Source organism: Lipotes vexillifer, unplaced genomic scaffold (assembly GCF_000442215.2).
Source record: "Lipotes vexillifer unplaced genomic scaffold, Lipotes_vexillifer_v1.1 scaffold104, whole genome shotgun sequence".
Taxonomy (NCBI): domain Eukaryota; kingdom Metazoa; phylum Chordata; class Mammalia; order Artiodactyla; family Lipotidae; genus Lipotes; species Lipotes vexillifer.
In genome coordinates, this window is record NW_006789458.1 from 1,162,388 (window position 1) to 1,184,075 (window position 21,688).

Below are 21,688 nucleotides of genomic sequence, written 5' to 3' on the forward strand. Positions count from 1 at the left end.
TATATATATATATATATATATAATGGAATACTACTCAGCCATAAAAGAGAATGAAATTTTTCCATTTGCAAAAACATGGATGGACTTGGAGAGTATTATGCTAAGTGAAATAAGTCACACAGAGAAAGACAAATACTGTATGATATCACTTATATGTGGAATCTTAAAAAAATTAAATCATATAATAGAAGAAAATAGACTCACAGATATAGAGAACAAGCTAGTGGTTACCAGTGGGGAGAGGGAAGCAGGGGGTAAGATAGGAGTAGGGGATTAAGAAGTACAAGCTATTATGTATAAAATAAAAAGCTACAAGAATATATTTTACAATATAGGGAATATAGCCAATATTTTATAATAACTTTAAATAGAGTATAACCTTTAAAAATTGTGGATCATTATGTTGTACACCTGTGACATATAATATTATACATCAATTATATCTCACCTTTTAAAAGTTTTAAAAATGTAGGCCTGTACAGATTGTCTAGCTTCTTGTGTGAGTTTTGGCAGACTGTGCTCTCATGGAATTGGTCCATTTCATCTGGGTTATTAAATTTGTGGACATAGAGTTCATAGTATTCCTTTATCATCCTTTTAGTGCCCATGAGGCCTGTAGTGATGTCCCCTCTTAATTAATGATATTAGTAATTTATGTTTTCTCTCTTTTTTCTTAGTTAGCCATGCTTTATCATCTTATTGATCTTTTCAAACAAGCAACTTTTGGTTTTGTTGATTTTTTCTGTTGATTTTCTACTTTTAGTTTAATAGATTTCTGTCCTAATTTTTATTTCTGTTCCTCTGCTTACTTTGGATTTAATTTACTCTTCTTTTTCTAGTTTCCTAAGGTGGAAGATTAGATTATTGATTTTAGATATTTCTTCTTTTCTAATATATACATCTAATGCTATAAATTTCTCTTATAAGCACTGCTTTCACTGCTTTCCATAAATTTTGATAAGTTGTATTTTCATTTTCATTTAGTTAAAAATATTTTTTTTTTTTTTTTTTTTTTTTTTTTCCTTGCGTTATGCGGGCCTCTCACTGTTGTGGCCTCTCCCATTTGCGGAGCACAGGCTCCGGACGCGCAGGCTCAGTGGCCATGGCTCACGGGCCCAGCCGCTCCGCGGCATGTGGGATCTTCCCGAAACGGGGCACGAACCCGCGTCTCCTGCATCGGCAGGCGGACTCTCAAGCACTGCGCCACCAGGGAAGCCCTAGTTAAAAATATTTTTAAATTTCTATAGAGATTTCTTTATTGACCTATTATTTAGAAGTGTGTTGTTTAATCTCCAAGTATTTTGAGATTTTCCAGCTTAATTTTTGTTGTTGATTTCTAATTTAATTCCATTGTGCCATTTCTTACATTGAGAGCATACATTTTATGATTTCCATCCTTTTAAATTTGTTAAGGTGTGATTTATGGCTCAGAAAGTGGTCTATCTCAGTAAATGTTCCATGAGAGCTTGAGAAATATGTGTATTCTGCTGCTGTTTGATGAAGTACTCTATGGATGTCAATTATATACATGTTGATTGATGGTGCTGTTTAGTTCAACTATGTCCTTACTGATTTACTGTCCATTTCTGATAGTTGGGTGTTGAAGTCTCCAACTATAAACATGGATTCATCTATTCCTCCTTGTGATTCTGTATTTTGATGCACATACATGTTAAGGAGTGTTATGTCTTCTTGAAGTATCAACCCCTTTATCATTATGTAATGCCCCTCTTTGTCCCTGATAATTTTCCTTGCTCTGAAGAGTTCTTTTTTGAAAGTAATAATAGGTACTCCTACTTTTTTTTGATTAGTGTTAACATGGTAAGTCTTTCTCTTTACTTTTCATCTATATGTGTATTTATATTTAAAGTGGATTTTTTGTGGGATAACATATAGTTGGGTGCTGCCTTTTATTCTATTCTTACAATCTCTGTCTTTTAATTGGTTTATTCAGCTGTTGACCTCTAAAGTGATCACTGATATAGCTGAATTAATATCTACCATATTTCTTACTGTTTTCTCTTTGTTGCCCTTGTTTTTGTTCCTTCTTTTGTCTTCTACTATTTTTCTGCCTTTTGTGGTTTTAAGTGAGCATTTTATATGATTCCATTTTCCCTCCATTCTTAGCATATCAATTATACTCCTTTTAAAATTTTATTTGTTTGTTTATTTATTTGTTTGCTTTTGAGTGCAGGGCATGAGTCTGTTGCTGCTGCTGGCACTGTGTGGTCAGAGCTTCGGCCTGGCCTGCCAACCTGGGCATCTCTTCCCTGACAAGCACCCTGCCCCTCGTGATCAAACATTTTCTTAACTTTTAAAAGTGGTCTCCCCAGAATTTACAATATATATTTACATCAAATCCATGTCCACTTTCAAATAATAACACTATACCACTTCACAGGTAGTGCAAGTACCTTATAAGACAAAAGTATCCCTAATTCTTCTATCACTTAACATCCTTGCTGTCTTTCATTTCAAGTATTCATAAGCTATAATCATCAAATACGGTTGCTGTTATTATTTTGAATAAACTGTTATCTATTAGTTTTTATCTTCATTCTTTCTCTTATGCATGTCTTTCTTTATGTAAATTTGAGTTTCTGACCTATATATTTTTCCTTCTCTCTTAAGAACTTTAAAAAACATTTCTTGCAAGGCAGGTTTACTGGCAATAAAAACTCTGTTTTTGTTTGTCTGAGAAAATCTTTATTTCTCCTTCACTTCTAAAGAATAATTTCTCAGGATACCGAATTCTAGGTTGGTGGGGTTTTTGCTCAACACTTTAAATATTCCACTCTATTCTATTCTTGCTTGTGTAGAGTTTCTGAGAATTCATATGTAATTCTTATCTTTGTTCCTCTAAGAAAGGTGTTATTTTCTCCCCTGCGGCTTCTTCGAAGATTATTTCTTTTCTTTCTTTTTTTTAAAAATTTATTTATTTATTTTTGTCTGCATTGGGTCTTCATTGCTGCACACAGGCTTTCTCTAGTTGCGGTGAGCAGGGGTTACTCTTCATTGCAGTGCGTGGGCTTCTCATTGTGGTGGCTTCTCTTGTCGTGGAGTAGGGGCTCTAGGCGTGCAGGTTTCAGTAGTTGTGGCTCGTGGGCTCTAGAGCACAGGCTCAGTAGTTGTGGTGCACGGGCTTAGTTGCTCTGTGGCATGTGGGATTTTTCTGGACCAGGGCTCGAACCCATGTCCCCTGCATTGACAGGCAGATCCTTAACCACTGCACCACTAGGGAAGTCCCTGAAGATTATTTCTTTATATTTGATTTTCTGCAGTTTGAATATGATACTCAGTGTAGTCATTGTTGCTTTTTTAAATCTAGTTTTTGTAGCTATCATTTGGATTGTAGGATCTGTGTGTCCATAAGAGCCTGGACTCCATTTGGTAGTGGTGTATTCATTTCTATTTCATCTACCTTGATGTTTACAAGAACTTTGAGTGTATGAGGCAAAACATTATGACTTATTAAGCTAGAAATTAAAAGGAATTTCTACATGTAAAAATTGATATGAAACTTCATCTTTCATTTCTGGTTTCTCAGATTCAATTTTTTGTTTTATTGCCTCTTTCACTTTTAACTTTATTTGGCAAAGCAGCACTGCATAAACTGTTCAGTAACTAGGACGCAGCTTACACAGCATGTTAAATCCATATACATTATCAGCAGCAAATTAGAAACAGAAAAAACAATACTGAGCTACAAGTCTCCTATAACTTTTAAAGAAAGGAAGAACTATGCCAAGTATGTCCAATCTGAACAACTGTTTTAAAGGAAATCACCTGCCATCTTCTTAAGTTTTAATATTTACAAATGCTTAGTTTTAAGGTAACAGAGCAGCTGATTGTATCTACAACATGCCATTCTATGACACCACGTCAAAAGCTTTAAAAAGGGAGCTCATCTCTATTTTCTTTGTAGCATAGAACAGACATCCAAAATCCAAGAAACTTAACTTGTGAATGGTGGTGTTATCTGATACACAAAAGCAATCTGATAAATTAACATCAGAACAGAACTAAGTGTCTAAGAAAAGAAAAAATACTCCTCAAAATCAATTCACAAACTAAGTTTTCCACTTTGCAGAACCCCTCCTTTTAATATGTAAAGTAAAATGTGGGCATGTTAAAGTAATAATACACAAATTTATACTTAGCATCCTTCTTCTACCAGTTTGGCTTCTGTGCCTCTTTGAAGGATTAGAAATCCCACAAAACCACACATTTTCATGCTGAAAATAGTGTATGAAAGCCCAAAACAAGCTGTGATGCTGTTGATTTTCAAAAAGCTTTAAGGACTGAGGTGATCAATCCACTGTAATATTATATACAGGTCAAGCTGATGTTGCTTAAAAGCAGGAGTTCGTCCCTAGACCACTGTGGGATTTTTTGTTTTTGTTTTTTTTAATCTGTTAAAGGCATGTATATCACTGTCATCTTGTAGCTTGTCATACTGTTCCAACATCTGGTTTCCACCTGCAGGACCAACCGGTAATATTAATCTTCCACCAGGCTTTAACTGGTCTATTAGAGCCTGGGGCACAACTGGGGTCGCAGCTCCTACATGTATAGCATCATACGGGGCTTCTTCAGCATACTCCATTCTTCTATCTCCCACAACCAGTTGCACTCTCCCTGAAAACAAAAGCATTGGATAATCTACTTGCTCTTTAATGTGATCAATTCCTATGACTTTTACACTAGATCCAACTTCATGCAAAACATGAAGTAAGAATTCCACTTCCATATTCTACATCAAAAGCTTTAGCTCCTTCATGCAATTAATCAAATAGAAGTACAAGTGCATATGCATGCATGTGTGGAGCACTGATTTTTGCTTGGAACCCTATTGATTGTGGAGAATCCATATAAGGGTTTCATCTTGCACAGTGGGAGTGGTCTGTGGCCAGCGTTACTTCAAATACTTTGTCTTGATGATTCCATTTTTGCGGAGGTTGTGGATTACCTCCGAGTGGCTGGCACCACCAGATTTTCAGGCCATAGCTAAGAACACTCAGATCAGGCACAGGACCACGTTCAGCACAGCAACGGTGCCCAGCAGCTTCCCAAGAGTTAGAACACTTCCCACATGGTCACTGCCTTGCTCGCGTCCCTACTGCAGCTGCTGCCACTACACCTCTCAGATACTGTTTTATTTACCATTTTAAATGCCTGATTCAAAACAAGTCTGAATAGTACTTACTTAGACAACAGAATATCTAATTTAAAATTCCAATGTTTAAATTTCATACAGAAGGACACGTTATCCTTTGCAGTATTAGTTCCTTCCTGGATCCACCTCATGATGAAAAGGTAAGAACTTTAGTTTTAGTTTAATTAATGAATCAATTGAGCATTTCTCTGTGCTAGACACCACAAAAATAGAAATACAAGACACGACTGCCTATTCTCAAGTCATATATACTACAATTGAAACTTAAGCTATATGGCAAATAACAATGGTGTACTGGAGAAAATAGGGGATGAATGGGTGAGTGAGCAAACCAGCCACTGGTCACTCTGCATCTATTTCATGTTTTGACTTATTTGTTGGAGTCTATGTGGAAACCCAGAGCTTAAAAGAATTCATACATCATCTAGTCCTCCAGTCATTGTCTATATCTTATACAACTTCATAGAAGAAAGTTCCATAACCTTTCCTTTCAAGCCCAGCCTAGTTCCCAGACATTATTATTTTCAAGAAACTCTTCTTCCCCTCTAGTATTCTATTTTTAGTGTTAATGCAATGTAAATGTCAACATCCTTATTTGTTAACCATTTAAATATGCACTTCTTGTGTGTATGTGGATATGCAAATATATCTACATATATTATAAAAACTAAACACTAATTAAAGAGTACAGCAAGGAAGCACTATTTTATCATAGGCTTATTTCCCTTAAAGTTAATACTTCAAATCCAAAAGCTAAATATTTGCTTAAATAATAATGTTTTGGTTTTGGATTATTGGTATTAATACTAACATATGGATACATGGATTAGGATAGGATTCCTGCAGAGTGTTTTAGAATGGTTATTGTTTCAAACATTATTTCATCTATGGAGTTTTCTTTTTGTTTCCAAGAACCAATTATTGTTTTTATAATGTTCAGATATTTAGCTTTAGTATGATTATCTTCAATTTGCTGAGGGGAAATCAGAGTGGCCTGCCTGGGATCACATCACAGTTAATGATGAAGTCAGGGCCAGAACCAGGGTTCTTGTCCTCTAATCTAATGCTCTTTCCATATATAACACATACAGCTAGCAAATGGAGAATGGTAAGTTTCAACTTACTGTTTCAACTATAAGGCATGCTGTGAGCGGAATAAAAACAATCATATGCTTGAACCATCTATGAGTAGAGGGTTATCTAACTTTTCTCTTACTCATGATGATTATCAATATTCTATTAATTTGAGCAGATAAAAAATACAATTCAAAACCTACAGTTTTGCAAATGGACTTCCTACAAACTGGCAATCAAGACCTTTCAAAATTCAGAGAAAATCTTTAAAACAAAGTTATGTATTAATATTGAATTAGAATAATAGTGGAATTGATTTTAAAGCATTTTCACCAATTTAAAAGAGAATCTGTTTTAATAATGTATTTAAATTGTTCCCTATTCAACCTCATTTCAACATTTTCTTTATTTGGATAATGCGATTTTCCAATTTGTATCTGGCTGCTTATTTATAAATATATGACAGAATCTGGTCATAAGATGCCTCATTATTACATTCACTAATATGTACCATGCATTAAACAAGATTCAGTTATAGATTACAACTATAGTGAAAATGTCAGTCTATAAATCAGAGGTTAATTTTGTTCTCTTGCAACAGTACTGTTTAAAAGATGCTCCATGGAATACCGATAGTCTAAAGATAGGGTAGTCAAAACCTATCCACAGAAAGGGAAATAATACATGATTATATTCACATTCCTACAGAAAAAACATCTTAGATCAGTGTTTTTCTAATTACAGGACGTGATCCACTAGGGGGAGTCATCAAATCAATTTAATAAGTGGCAAGCCGTATTTTTATGAAAATAGAAGAGAATGGAGTGGAATGAATACAATAGAATAGAATAGACAATATCAGTATACATTATACATAATAAGGTTAAGTATCCTTTGTAAAGGATACTGAAACTTGTTTCAGATGCATGTGCAGGTATTGCATGTGTTTACTGGGTCATGAAGTAAAATGTATTTCTTACTATAGATGTGGTCCATATTATTGAAATACTTGCCTTAGAGAATCCCATCCCAAGGCAGGGAAAGCACCTTTGGATGACCAAACGCTCTTGAAAATCTTTGAGAAAATAAGTAGAAGAATGTAGATTTTACCCTGGCTCTCTAGGAACATGGAATTGAATCAGAAGGTCAAGAAATTTGGGAGGAATTTTGCCTAACCTATGTTAAAGTCCAAATGAATTCAGGCCTTATAGAACTATAAGCTGCCAGAATTCTAGCTCCCACATAGATGAGCAGGAGGAAGTAATATCTTAGTTTGTGTTCATCAGTGATAGAGAGGGAACATATTTTACAGGGATATTACTGCAGAGCAATCTCCCCAGTTGACAACTCTAGCTCACACAGTTTAAAATTTTCTTCTAGAGTCCATTTAGAGGCTCTAAAGTTGAGGATAAGTCACATCCTGAAGGAACATACCAATCAAACCTCAAGATGTCTTTGAGAGAGAATGAGCTGGGCCCAAACCTTTTATTAATTCCTTGTGGTATATAATTATGATATATACCCCACCGTCACCACCAAAATAAAAAACAAACAAACAAAAAACCCAAAAAGCAAAAAACAAAAACAAAACAAACAAACAAAAATATTTAGCCAGGGATCTTTGGGTAAAATTTGGAAATAGGAAAAATCTTCTTGCCAATCTCACCTTTGGCCTTCCTCTTTAACTCTGCTTTCTCCTGCTCCTGATTATATCTTTCAGTCCCCCCCCAACACTTCTACTAAGACTTTTCTTTCATCTAGTCATCTGTTTATCCTCAACTAAATGAATTGCTAATCCTCAATTAAATGATAAGTTGCTAAAGATGTAAGATAGTTCTTGTCCCAGGGATATGTATAGATTAACAAATACCTATAAATAGAATTTTTGGTACCTCAACAAGCAAAAGAAGAGATAATTGGGGTTGGCATTTCATTGTCTTGTGCAGATGTCCACACCATTCATTCAAAAGCTTAGCTCTTTAATGATTAACGGTGTTTTGCTCAAGATTGAATTTGAATCAGTACATAATTATTACATGAGATATGCTTTATTGTTGCTGTCTAGAAAGTCAAACAGCTGCTGTCCTGGCGTGCTCATTCTTTAGAAATTACTCAAATAATCTATGTTGAAGACAAACAAGTGGTGCTTACTGCCTCCATCGATGGCTCAGTGAGGTATGGACCTTCATATAGTGAATTCAGGGTGTGAGAGGTAAAGGATTTTAAGCTAAAGTTTGAGTATATACCATAAATGTAATCGTTTTTTTTTTTTTTCTGGAGAAAAACATTTTATTTTATTTTATTTTTAACATCTTTATTGGAGTATAATTGCTTTACAATGTTGTGTTAGTTTCTGGTGTATAACAAAGTGAATCAGCTATACACATACATATATCTCCACATATCCCCTCCCTCTTGCGTCTCCCTCCCACCCTCCCTATTCCACCCCTCTAGGTGGTCACAAAGCACCGAGTTGATCTCCCTGTGCTATGCAGCTGCTTCCCACTAGCTATCTATTATACATTTGGTAGTGTGTATACATCAATGCTACTCTCTCACTTCGTCCCAGCTTACTTTTCCCCTCCCTGTGTCCTGAAGTCCATTCTCTACATCTGCATCTTTATTCCTGTCTGCCCCTAGGTTCATCAGAACCACTTTTTTTTTTTAGATCCCATATATATGGGTTAACATACAGTATTTGTTTTTCTCTTTCTGACTTCACTCTGTATGACAGACTCTAGGTCCATTCACCTCATTACAAAAAACTCAATTTTGTTTCTTTTTATGGCTGAGTAATATTCCATTGTATATATGTGCCACATCTTCTTTATCCATTCATCTGTCAATGGACACTTAGGTTGCTTCCATGTCCTGGCTATTGTAAATAGTGCTGCAATGGACATTGTGGTACATGTCTCTTTTTGAATTATGGTTTTCTCAGGGTATATGCCCAGTAGTGGGATTGCTGGGTCATATGGTAGCTCTATTTTTAGTTTTTTAAGGAATCTCCATACTGTTCTCCATAGTGGCTGTATCAATTTACATTCCCACCAACAGTGCAAGAGGGTTCCCTTTTCTTCACACCCTCTCTAGCATCATAAAAGCAATCTTGATTAAAATAAACAAACAAATAAAACATGACACAAAAGGGCTTTGAGAAGGTAGCCACTGATTTGCAATTCTTTTCCACACCCAAGGAAATGAGATGCCATGCTCATCAACATTAAAAGGATAATAAATACTTTCAATACAAGAGTTCTTACAGAATTATCTCAAATCATTAAGCAATATGGGTAGATAAGAGATAGAGCCAAGCCCAGAGAAGACCATAGGATACATAGGATCAGAAGTCATTAAAACAATCATAGGAAAGAACAACTAATACTGAGAAAAGTGAAAGTGAGCTAATTGTTTCAATGACAATGTGATTGATATTACAAAGCCTACTTGTTTTTATGGTTCTTTTCTTCCTTGGTTGCTTCACCTGCTTCAGAGGGGTGAGCACAGTGCTGTAATTGGAGCAAACAGAGATGATTTACTAGGACTGTAATCAATTACATTCTCTAGAGCGCTTCCCTTCAGGATCAGCTTTCTTTTTTAACATTGAGGTATAATTTATATATAACATTATATTAGTTTCAGGTGTACAACATAATGTTTCAATATATGTATGTACTGTGAAATGATTACAATAAGTCTAGTTAATATTTGTCACCATACATAGTTACAAAATTTTTTTTTGCTTCTAATGAGGACTTTTAATATCTACTACCTCAGTATTAATAACTATAATGGCTATGCTCTACAAAACCTACTTGTTTTTAATTGCCTAGTAATACTAACTATACATACACAAAATTCTAAAAATACATACACATATACATAAAGAAAAAGGAAATTTTATGATCATTATTGAGACAGATTGCTACATATTAAAATGTCTTAAAATCATGATAATGAAGAGGAGGAGACAAGACAGCAGAGAAGAAGGATATAAGTTCCCTTCTTACAGAAACACCAAAATTACAACTAACTGCTGAACAAACACCAAGAAAAAAAGCTGGAACCTATCAAAAAAGACACCTTACAACCAAAGACAAAGAAAAATCCACAACAAGATGGTAGGAGGGGTGCAATCATGATAAAATCAATCTCATACACTCCGAGTGGGTGACCCACAAACTTGAAAATAATTATATCACAGAAATTCTCCTACAGAGTGAAAGTTCTGAGCACCATGTCAGGCTCCCCAGCCTGCGTGTCTGGCAATGGAAGGAGGAGCCCCCAGAGAATTTGGCTTTGAAGGCTAGTGGGGTTTAATCACAGGAATTCCACAGGATGGTGGAAACAGAAACTCCACTCTTGGAGGGTGCACACAGGGCCTCATGTGTACCAGGACCCAGGGAAAAAGTGGTGAAATCATAAGAGACTGGGTCAGACTTACCTGCTAGTATTAGAGGTGCTTCTGTAGAGGTGGGGGCTGGCTATGGCTCACTGCAGGGACAAGGACACTGACGGCAGCAGTTCAGGTGAGTACTCATTGGTGTGAGTCCTCTTGAAGGCCACCATTTTCTCAACAAGACCTGGCCCCACCCAACAGCCTGTGGGCTCCATTGCTGGGATGCCTCAGGCCAAACAACCAACATGATTGGAATATGGCCTGAACCATCAACAGACAGGTCACTTAAAGTCTTCCTGAAAAAACAGCCACCTGATAAACACACTGCTTGACAATGCCCTACCCACCAGAGGGACAAGACCCAGCTCCACACACTAGTGGGCAGGTCCAAGTCCCTCTCACCAGGAAGCCTGCACAAGCCTCTTAGACAGCCTTACCCACAAGAGGGCAGACAGCAGAAGCAAGAAGAGCTACAAAACTGCAGCCTGAAGAACGGAAACCACAATCACAGAAAGTTAGACAAAATGAGATGACAGAGGACTCTGTCCCAGAAGAAGGAATAAGATAAAACCCCAAGAGAACAACTAAGTGAAGTGGAGATAGGCAATCTATCTGAAAAAGAATTCAGAGTAATGACAGTAAAGATGATCCAAGATCTCAGAAAAATGAGTAGAGGCACAGAGACAGAAGAAAGAAGAAATGTTTAACAAAGACCTCAAAGAACTTAAGAACAAACAAACAGAGAGGAACAATACAATAACTGAAATGAAAAATACACTAGAAGGAATCAATAACAGAACAACTGAGACAGAATAATGGATAAGTGAGCTGGAAGAGAAAATGGTGGAAATCATTGTTGCAGAATAGAATATAGAAAAAAGAATGAAAAGATATGAGGACAGTTTAAGAGACCTCTGGGACAACATTAAACTCACCAACATTCACATTATAGGGGTCCCAGAAGGAGAAGAGAGAAAGGGCCTGAAAAATATTTGAAGAGATAATAGCTGAAAACTTCCCTAACATGAGAAAGAAAAGAGTCACCCAAGTCCAGGAAGTGCAGAGAGTCCCAGGCAGGAAAAACTCAAGGAGGAACATGCCGAGACACATATGAATCAAACTGACAAAAATTAAAAATAAAGAGAAAATATTAAAAGCAACAAGGGAAAAACAACAAATAATGTACAAGGGAACTTCCATAAGGTTATTGGCTGATTTTTCAGCAGAAATTCTGCAGACCAGAAGGGAGTGGCATGATATATTTAAAGTGATGTAAAGGAAGAACCTACAAGCAAGAAAACTACCCAGCAAGGCTCTTGTTCAGATATGATGGAGAAATAAATCTTTACAAAAAGCCAAGAGAATTCAGCATCACCAAACCAGCTTTACAGAAATGCTAAGAGAACTTCTCTAGGCAGAAAAGAAAAGGCCACAGCTAGAAACAAGAAAATTATGAATGGAAAAGTTCACCAGTAAAGGCAAACATGAAGTAAAGGTAGGAAATCATCCACATACAAATATTGGCTTGGCCAAAAAGTTCATTCAGTGTTATGAAAACCTGAATGAACTTTTTGGCCTACCTAATAGGATATCAAAACTAGCAACTGTGCTAAGAAGAGACTACAAATGCAGAATATTGGAAATGTATCTGAAATTTAAGAGACCAGTAACTTAAAACTTATTTATATAGAGATTGCTTTATCAAAACCTGATGGTAACTGCAAACCAAAAATCTACAATAGATACACACACAGAAAAGAAAAAGGAATCTAAACATGACAGTAAAGTTAGTTATAAAATCACAAGAGAAGGGACCAAAAGAGGAAGGGAAGAAAAAAGACCTATGAAAGCAAATTCAAAACAATTAACAAAATAGCAATAAGAAATACATTTCAATAATTACCTTGAATGTAAATGGATTAAGTGCTCCAACCAAAAGACATAAGTTGGCTGAATGTATACAAAAACAAACATGCATATATGCTGTCTTCAAGAGACCCATTTCAGTTCAAGGACACATACAGACTGAAAGTGAGGGATGGAAAAATGTTGTCCATGCAAATGGAAATCAAATAAAGTTGGAGTAGCAATACTCATATCAGAAAAAATAGACTTAAAATAGAGACTGTTAAAAGAGACAAAGACAGACACTACATAATGATCAAGGGATCAATCCAAGAAGAAAACATAACAATTGTAAATATATATGCACCCAACATAGGAGCACCTCAATATATAAGGCAAATGCTAATAGCCATAAAAGGAGAAATCAACAGCAACACAATAATACTGGGGAACTTTAACACCCCACTTTCATTAATGAACAGATCATCCAGACAGAAAATCAATAAGGAAACACAGGCCTTAAATGACACATTAGAACAGATGAACTTAACTGATATTTATAGAGCATTTCATCTGAAAGCAGCAGAATACACATTCTTTCCAAGTGCTCATGGAATATTCTCCTGGACAGATCACATGCTGGGCCATAAAGCAAACCTCAAAAAAGTTAAGAAAATTGAAATCATATTAAGCATCTTTTCCAACCACAATGCTATGAGAATAGAAATCAACTACAAGAAAAAAACTATTAAAAAAAAAAGTGGAGCCTAAACAATATGCTTCTAAACAACCAATGGATCACTGAAGAAATCAAAGAGAAAACCAAAGTACACCCAGAGACAAATGAAAATGAAAACATGATGATCCAAAACCTATGGGATGCAGCAAAAGCAGTTCTAAGAGGGAAGTTTATAGCAATAAATTTGTACCTCAGGAAACAAGAAAAATCTTAAATAAACAACCTAACTTTACATGTAAAGCAACTGGAGAAAGAAGAACAAACAAAACCCAAAGTTAGTAAAAAGACAGAAATCATAAAGATCAGAGAAATAAATGAAATAGAGATGAAGAAAAGAATAGAAAAAAATCAATGAAACTAAAAGCTGCTTCTTTGAAAAGATAAACAAAATTGATAAAGCTTTGGCCAGACCCATCAAGAAAAAGAGGGAGAGGGCTCAAATCAATAAAATTAGAAATGAAAAAGGAGAAGTTACAACGGACACCACAGAAATCAAAAGATGGTAAGAGACTAGTACCAGCAACTATATGCCAAAAAAATGGACAACCTAGAAGAAATGGACAAATTCTTAGAGAGGTACAATCTCCCAAGACTGAACCAGGAAGAAATAGAAAACATGAACAGACCAATCACAAGTACTGAAATTGCAACTGTGATTTAAAAACTTCCAACAAAGTCCAAGAGCAGATGGCTTCAGAGATGAATTCTATCAAACATTTAGAGAAGAGTTAACAACTATCCTTCTGAAACTATTCCAAAAAATTTCAGAGGAAGGGACACTCCCAAACTCATTCTATGAGACACCATCACCCTGATACCAAAACCAGACAGTTACCACAAGAAAAGAAAATTACACACCAATAACACTGATGAACATACATGCAAAAATCCTCAACAAAATACTAGCAAACTTAATCCAACAATACATTAAAAGGATCATACATCATGATGATCAAGCTGGATTTATTCCAGAGCTGCAAGGATTTTTCAATAACCACGAATCAATCAGTGAGATACACCACATCAACGAATTGAAGAATAAAATCCATATGATCATCTCAATAGATGCAGAAAAAGCTTTTGACAAAATTCAACACCGATTTATGATAAAAACTCTCCAGAAAATGGGCATAGAGGGAACCTACCTCAACATAATAAAGGCCATATATGACAAGCCTACAGCTAACATCATGTTCAATGGTGAAAAGCTGAAAGCATTTCCTCTAAGGTCAGGAACAATACAAGGATGTCCACTCTCTCCACTTTTGTTCAACATAGATTTGGAGGTCCTAGCCATGGCAACCAGAGAAGAAAAAGAAATAAAGAAAATCCAAATTGGAAAAGAAGAAGTAAAACTGTCACTGTTTGCCAATGACATGATACTATACATAGAAAATCCTAAAGAAACTACCAGAAAACTAGTAGAGCTCATCAATGAATTTGGTAAAGTTGCAGGACACAAAATAAATACACAGAAATCTGTTTCATTTCTACTAACAACAAAAGATCAGAAAGAGAAATTAAAGAAACAATCCCATTTACCATTGCTGCCAAAAGAATAAAATACCTAACAATAAACCTGCAAAAGACCTGTACTCTGAAAACTATAAGACGCTGATGAAAGAAACTGAAGATGACACAATCAGATGGAAAGATATTCCATGTTCTTGGATTGGAAGAATCAATATTGTCAAAATGACTATACTACCCAAAGCAATCTACAGATTCAGTGCAATACCTGTCAAATCACCAATGGCATTTTTCACAGAACTAGAACAAAAAATCTTATAATTTGTATGGAGACACAAAAGACCCCAAACAAACAAAGCAATTTTGAGAAAGAAAAACGGAGCTGGAGGAATCAGGCTCCCTGAATTCAGACTATACTACAAAGATACAGTAATCAACACATATGGTACTGGCACAAAAACAGAAATATAGATCAATGTAACAGGATAGAAAGCCCAGAACTAAACCCATGCACCTATGGTCTATTAACCTATGAAAAAGGAGGCAAGAATATACAATGGAGAAAAGACAGTCTCTTCAATACATGGTTCTGGGAAAACTGGACAGCCACATGTGAAAAATTAGAACTTTCTTTAACACCATATACAAGAATAAACCCCAAATGGATTAAAGAGCTAAATGTAAGACTGGATGCTATAAAACTCTCAGAGGAAAATATAGGCAGAACACTCTTTGACATAAATCGCAGCAATATCTTTTTCAATCTGTCTCCTGGAGTAATGGAAAAAAACATAAATAAGGGGGACTTAATTAAACTCAAAAGCTTTGCACACCAAAGGAAGACATAAACAAAATGATGATGACCCATAGGATGGGAGAAAATATTTGTAAACAATGTGACCGACAACAGATTAATCTCCAAAATTTGCAAACAGCTCATGTGGCTCAATATCAAAAAAATTAAACCAATCAAAAAATGGGCAGTAGACCTAAATAGACATTTCTCCACAGAAGACATACAGATGGCCACGAGGTACATGAAAAGATGCTCAGTATCACTAATTATTAGAGAAATGCAAATCAAAACTGCAATAAGGGCTTCCCTGGTGGCGCAGTGGTTGGGAGTCCGCCTGCCGATGCAGGGGACACGGGTTCGTGCCCCGGTCCAGGAAGATCCCACATGCCGCGGAGCGGCTGGGCCTGTGAGCCATGGCCGCTGAGCCTGCGCGTCCGGAGCCTGTGCTCCGCAACGGGAGAGGCCACAACAGTGAGAGGAAAAAAAAAAAAAAAACTGCAATAAGATATCACCTCACACCAGTCAGAATGGCCATCATCAAAAAGTCTACAAATAACAAATGGTGGAGAGGGGAAAAGGGAACCCTCCTACACTGTTGGTGGGAATGTAAATTGGTACAGCCACTATAGAGAACAGTAAGGAGGTTACTGAAGAAACTAAAAATTGAGCTACCATATGACCCAGCAATCCCACTCCTGGGCATATATCCTGAGAAAAACATGGTCTGAAAGGATACATGCACCACAGTGTTCATTGCAGCACTGTTTACAATAGGCAAGACATGGAAGTAACCTAAATATCCATTGACAGATGAATGGATAAAGAAGATGTGGTACACATATACAATGGAATATTACTCAGCCATTAAAAAGAAAGAATGCCTTTTGCAGCAACATGGACAGACCTGGAGATTATCATACTAACTGAAGTAAGTCAGACAGAGAAAAATATCATATGATACTGCTTACATGCAGAATCTAAGAAAAAAAAGATACCAATGAATTTATTTACAAAACAGAAACAGACTCACAGACTTAGAGAATGAACCTCTGGTTACCAGGGAGGAGGGGAGAGGGGAGGGATAGATTAGGAATTTGCAATTGATATGTACACACTGCTATATTCAAAACAGTTAACCAACAAGGACCTAGTTCATAGCACAGGGAGCTCTGCCCAATACTCTGTCGAAACCTAAATGGGAAAATAATTTGAAAAAGAATAGATGCATGTATATGTATAACTGAATCACTCTATTGTACACCTAAAACCAACACAAAATTGTTAACCAACTATACATCAGTGTAAAATAAATTTTTTTTTTAATTACATTTAAAAAATCATGATGATGAATTGTCCTTTCAAGGGCATAAAGTTACATAAGACCAAGAGAGATAAAGAGGTTTCAAAGTGTCTTGGAGAGTTTAAACATAATGAAGATGAAAAGGAAGAAATATTTTATGTTGCATGAATGACTTTGGTCTGAAATTCAAAAGACTTTAGCTAGCTGTATGAGCTTGAGGCTGGTGATTTAGACAGGGACAAGTCCATGTAGCATGTAGCAGACATTGTTCAGGGTTTGGATCTTCACCTTGAAATAAATAGCCACCAAAGGATTTTAAGTGGGTGACTAACATATTTTGAGTTACATTTATAAAATAAAAATATGTGGAGAATGGATTTTGGAGCAGCAAAAGTGAGAACAAAGAGACTAGTTAGATGTCTGTGGTGAATATAGTGGCATGAACCAGGGGAGTGGTAACAGTGCTGGGAATAAATATTTTGGATTTGAGAACTATCTAGGAGGTAAAATCCAGAAGATGTGAACTTTAACTGACAGAGAAGGTAAGAGATAGATGTCAAGAATGACTCCTGGCATTACAAAACTGGGTGAATATTGGTGCCATTCATTGAGAGAGGAGACGCTAAAATAAAAAAGGAAAATATTTGCAATGTGGAAAGATGAAAAACTTAGAAATGTTGAGTTCAAGGTTAATCTTTGGGGTAAGATCTTATTTGAGGGCAAACAGAACAGCTTGCTCTGTCAAAGAGGAGATCTGTTGTTTTATTTGTAGAAAAAATGAATTGATATGAAAATTACATGTAATTATTATAGATGTTTCTCACAACTCTGTCCCTTGAATCTCTGCTCCAGCTTATTTTCAGCTACCTGTCATCAGAAGTGTTACTTGGGCACTGTAATGTGCAAACACGCACACACACACTCCCCATGTTACATGTGTGCACACTTCTGTTGTTATAAGCATTTCCTGCTCAAACCAGTTATCCTTGGCATGGAGAAATTACTCTTACAATTCCTTCAAGTGAAGTTATCCCTAAATACTCAGTTCAAAAAACCTAGCTCTATTAGTAGCTATCTCAGAATACAGTTCTCTTCATAAACAAGTCCTTCTGCTAATACTTTCTGCCACTTTCTAAAGGAGTAGGCAGTTATAACACTCTAAATCTTGTTTGTCAAAAAGGTTTATTTTATAATAGGAAAAAGCATAATAAAAAGCTTAGCTCTGGGACAGAGGATAGGAAGGGCTAAGGATCCATATCTGAGGCTCAGAAATTCAGGCTGGGAGATAGGATCAGTCACTTGGGAGAGTTTCACATGGAGTAGGAAACACCACAAAACAAGGAGACCAAACGTTACTTCAGTCCTTGCCTCCAGCAGAATGAATTTAGAGTTGTCCTAAAGTTAGTCCCTTACCCCTCTAACTTCTGTGTTGAAAGGGCTAGTCCATTTCACTTTGGTCAAGCCTCTGGGAAGTCCATGAAAACACCTATGTAGTGCTGGGGAATTGAAATATGGAAGGAATGGCACATTCTCAGGACACTGTCAGGTGTGAGATTTCCTGACTGGATACCTCTGTTCTACCTACTCCTCAGTGCCTACCTCTTTGATCTGGGATACCACTTGTACTTTGTGGAGTCTACTCTTAATTCATTTAGATTATTCTCCTCTAAATATAATTCATTTAGATTATTCATTTAGATTATTATTTTTCTTCTGGGTCATTGAGGCAGGCACATTATGATTGTTTCCATCATATGAAATTTTAAGCTTGAAATCAAGACAGAAACAGAAGATCTGCCAAACAATAATTTATTTGTCTTATTTACGTATTAGCACATACTCCTGCTAATGACATTCTGTATGACTTTAAACCATGTGGACTATTTAGAAGGACTTCTTGGAGTGACATAGTGCATATGTATAAAGAACTACTTCTTTTCCCACTTTATTGCAGAACTCAGTTGTAAAAAATAGTATGGTGTTTCCACAATAGTAGGAAATGTAGATGGAGGTTGAGATGATTTTGGTAAGAGTGAAACCATTAGTAGCTGTCTCCTCTCATAAGTTCTATTGATTCTGATACAGAAAGTAGACAGCTGAGATATGGCCCATTCTACAGCTTAATTCAACTGACAAGTCAACATGATTAGGTTGAACAAGTGTTGTTATTTTGGGAAATATCTATTTCTTGTCTTCTGGGTTTAATAAATGATTATCATAAGTATAGATTTAAATTGACATTTCCAAAATTGTTGTAGATTAGAATTCTAACTGATAAAAATGTTTATGTTATGATTAGCTCCATATATTTAATAGGAAGAGTCCTGGACCCAAGTTTAAAATACCTGTTGGGCCAGTGAAAATCTACATAAATGATCTAATAAACAGAATAACTTCTACTGAATTCCAGTTACTTTCTTCTCCCTACCTTTGCCTTTCCCCAGACTCTGGCATGCTCTCAATGGTCATTACTGTGGATATTTTGGACAGCGAAGAATCTTTGAAATATCACAGACAAGTGATTTTATTTTGCCTTGTGATGTTAATGAATATCCCATAGAAATAAAAGAAGAAAGCAAGTTCACAGAGAAGAAGCAAAAATATGAATATCCTCTGGTATTTGACCAGCAAAGGTAAGAGCATTTGGTTTCCCTTAGATGAGAAGATGAAATTAAACTATATGATACTGTGACACATAGGATTTAATCAAACAAAGACCAAAGAGGCAATTGCTTAAGCAAAGGCAGTAAACAGTGAAAGACTATGTTAGTCTTTCAAGGCTTGGAGTCCAGGGAGTAATTAGGGAGGATATAGTAGGAAATAAAATGAGAAAAGTCTATAGGGGCCAAAGCACAGTAAGACTTTTATGGGCCAACATAAGGATTTTTAACTTTACAGAAATCACTGTGACAGAATACCTAAGGGGAAGAGCAGGTCTGAAGAAAAAGGTGGTAAGTTTGGTTTTGGACAGGTTTAAGTCTGAGGTATTTGTGGGACATCCAAGTGGATATATTTAATGAGCAGTGAGATCTGTTTGGAGCTCCCAAAGTCAGACTTATAGGTAAAGATTTTGGTGTCATCAGCATAGTAGTATTTTCAATGTGGAAAAGTCACTTATGTCCTGTGTATAGAGTGAGAGGGAAAAAAACAGAAAACTGAGGAAGAAATCAAGAAATAGCCTGTAAAGAGCAGGCCAAGGAAGAAAAAACAGTGAAAAACATTAAGAAGGATTAGCCAACATGTTGAAAGTCATAAACAAGTGGTGTGATGGAAATCAAGGGAGGAGAGAATAAGAAAAGTGGTAGAGAGGACACATTTGTAGAATGTGGCAGTGAAGTCACATAGGACAAGAGAAAAGTAAACACTGGTTTTGGCATGTCTGTCAGCTGAAAGGTCACTGATGATTCTAGAGAGTGAAATTTCAAAGAGTGATGGGTAAAAAATCACATCGTCTTGATTGAGAAATAAATAGGAGACGTGAGGTGATGACAGTATAGATTACTTTGCAAGGAAGTCAAACCGCTGTAAGGATGAAGAATAGTTTGTTTCATGAGTTTGATTGTTTGTGGGGGAGACTTGAGCATGCTTAAAGGCATAGGGGAGGGAGGATAGTCCTCCAGTAAAGAATAAAATATTGGTCAAAATGTGTTTTATGCTTTTGCAAAGCTCAGTCCTGGTTTTGACCATGTCTGAATCTTTGTTATAATGGAAGAGATTGGTGCTCATTTGAGCTTTCAACATCAGCAAAGCTCAGCCCTAGATTATAGATGTCTAAATGTCTAGCCCTCAGAGGACCAGACTGCCTAGACTGGTAATATCCAGCAGACCAGAACTGGAATAGCTGACAAGATGAGTCCAAAGTGGGAAGAATGAGAGAGGACTGTCTTAAATAAGGTCTTTTAGGGAAATCCTAAGTGGGTCAAAGCTGGGGAGACACAATACCATCATCTAGTCCAAAAGTTGGTAGAATGGCTGTAAATAGGAATTGAAGCTAAGAGTCACAAACCACACAGAATGTGGTTCAAAACAGGAACAGTTTGAGAACAATTAACAAGGGTTCCAAATGACTGCCAAAATCCCACTGCAGTGTTCAAGGCTTGCCTTAGCTGGGCAGTAAGGAGCACTGGGGAAGAAGTCTGGCTGAAATGTAAGAGGTGGTATAGTAGAATCAAGACTCATCAGGATATGATAAAGTTTACCAAGCAAAGTTGATCAATCTCCTCGGGTAATTGCTGAGCCTTGAGCATCCGTGTATCTTAGTACTGAAAACACTATATTCTAATTTGTTAATATGCATTTCTTCATTATTCTCTGAGTTCCTTGAGAACAAGAACCATGTTTTATACATCTTTATATACCCAGTTCTTAGTTCAGTACTTAACACAAAGTAGGCACTCAAAAGATATTGTGGAACAAATAAAGAATGACTAGTGGAGAACATTACAAGCAGACGCAAGAGATATAAATGATAGATACAGAAGTTTGAAACAATATGATATATTTGGGATAGCTTAAAGTAGGATATTTGTTCACATTTTGTTCTAAGTAAATAATTATGTCTTGTGTGTAGCAAATCAGGCCTTCTTCTGTACAAGTACTGCATTTTGGAACATACTACTTATCTTTAAAAACTGTTTTAATACTTGGTTATAACTTTTAAAATATATGCATAAGTAAGTTTTAAATATAGTGGGAGCTGACCTGAGTCACAAAAAAAAAATCGAACTTTGGTTTTATACCAGAGATTTCCTCATCCTTACTATACAGTTTTTTTTTCCCCCCAATGGCTATTAGTGAATTTAACTACACGGAATGTTCAGGTTTAGTAGACATCTCTGTGGTTTCTTTGGAGGGAAATCTAGGAAGCCAAGTGGAATAAGAGTTAAGTG

The 21,688-nt window shown here is 36.2% G+C and overlaps 1 protein-coding gene and 1 pseudogene across 1 annotated transcript in view; one reads left to right on the forward strand and one right to left on the reverse strand.

Annotated features, from left to right (window-relative positions):
* WDR64 (WD repeat domain 64) overlaps positions 1 to 21,688 on the forward strand; it is a 155,248-nt gene that overhangs the window by 121,483 nt on the left and 12,077 nt on the right. Inside the window, exons 21-23 of the mRNA XM_007462623.1 lie at positions 5,258 to 5,316; positions 8,316 to 8,425; positions 19,244 to 19,432. Of these exons, the coding sequence (XP_007462685.1) occupies positions 5,258 to 5,316; positions 8,316 to 8,425; positions 19,244 to 19,432 (358 nt within the window). The remainder of the gene's footprint in view (positions 1 to 5,257; positions 5,317 to 8,315; positions 8,426 to 19,243; positions 19,433 to 21,688) is intronic.
* On the reverse strand, positions 4,373 to 5,109 carry LOC103070487 (protein-L-isoaspartate(D-aspartate) O-methyltransferase pseudogene; annotated as a pseudogene).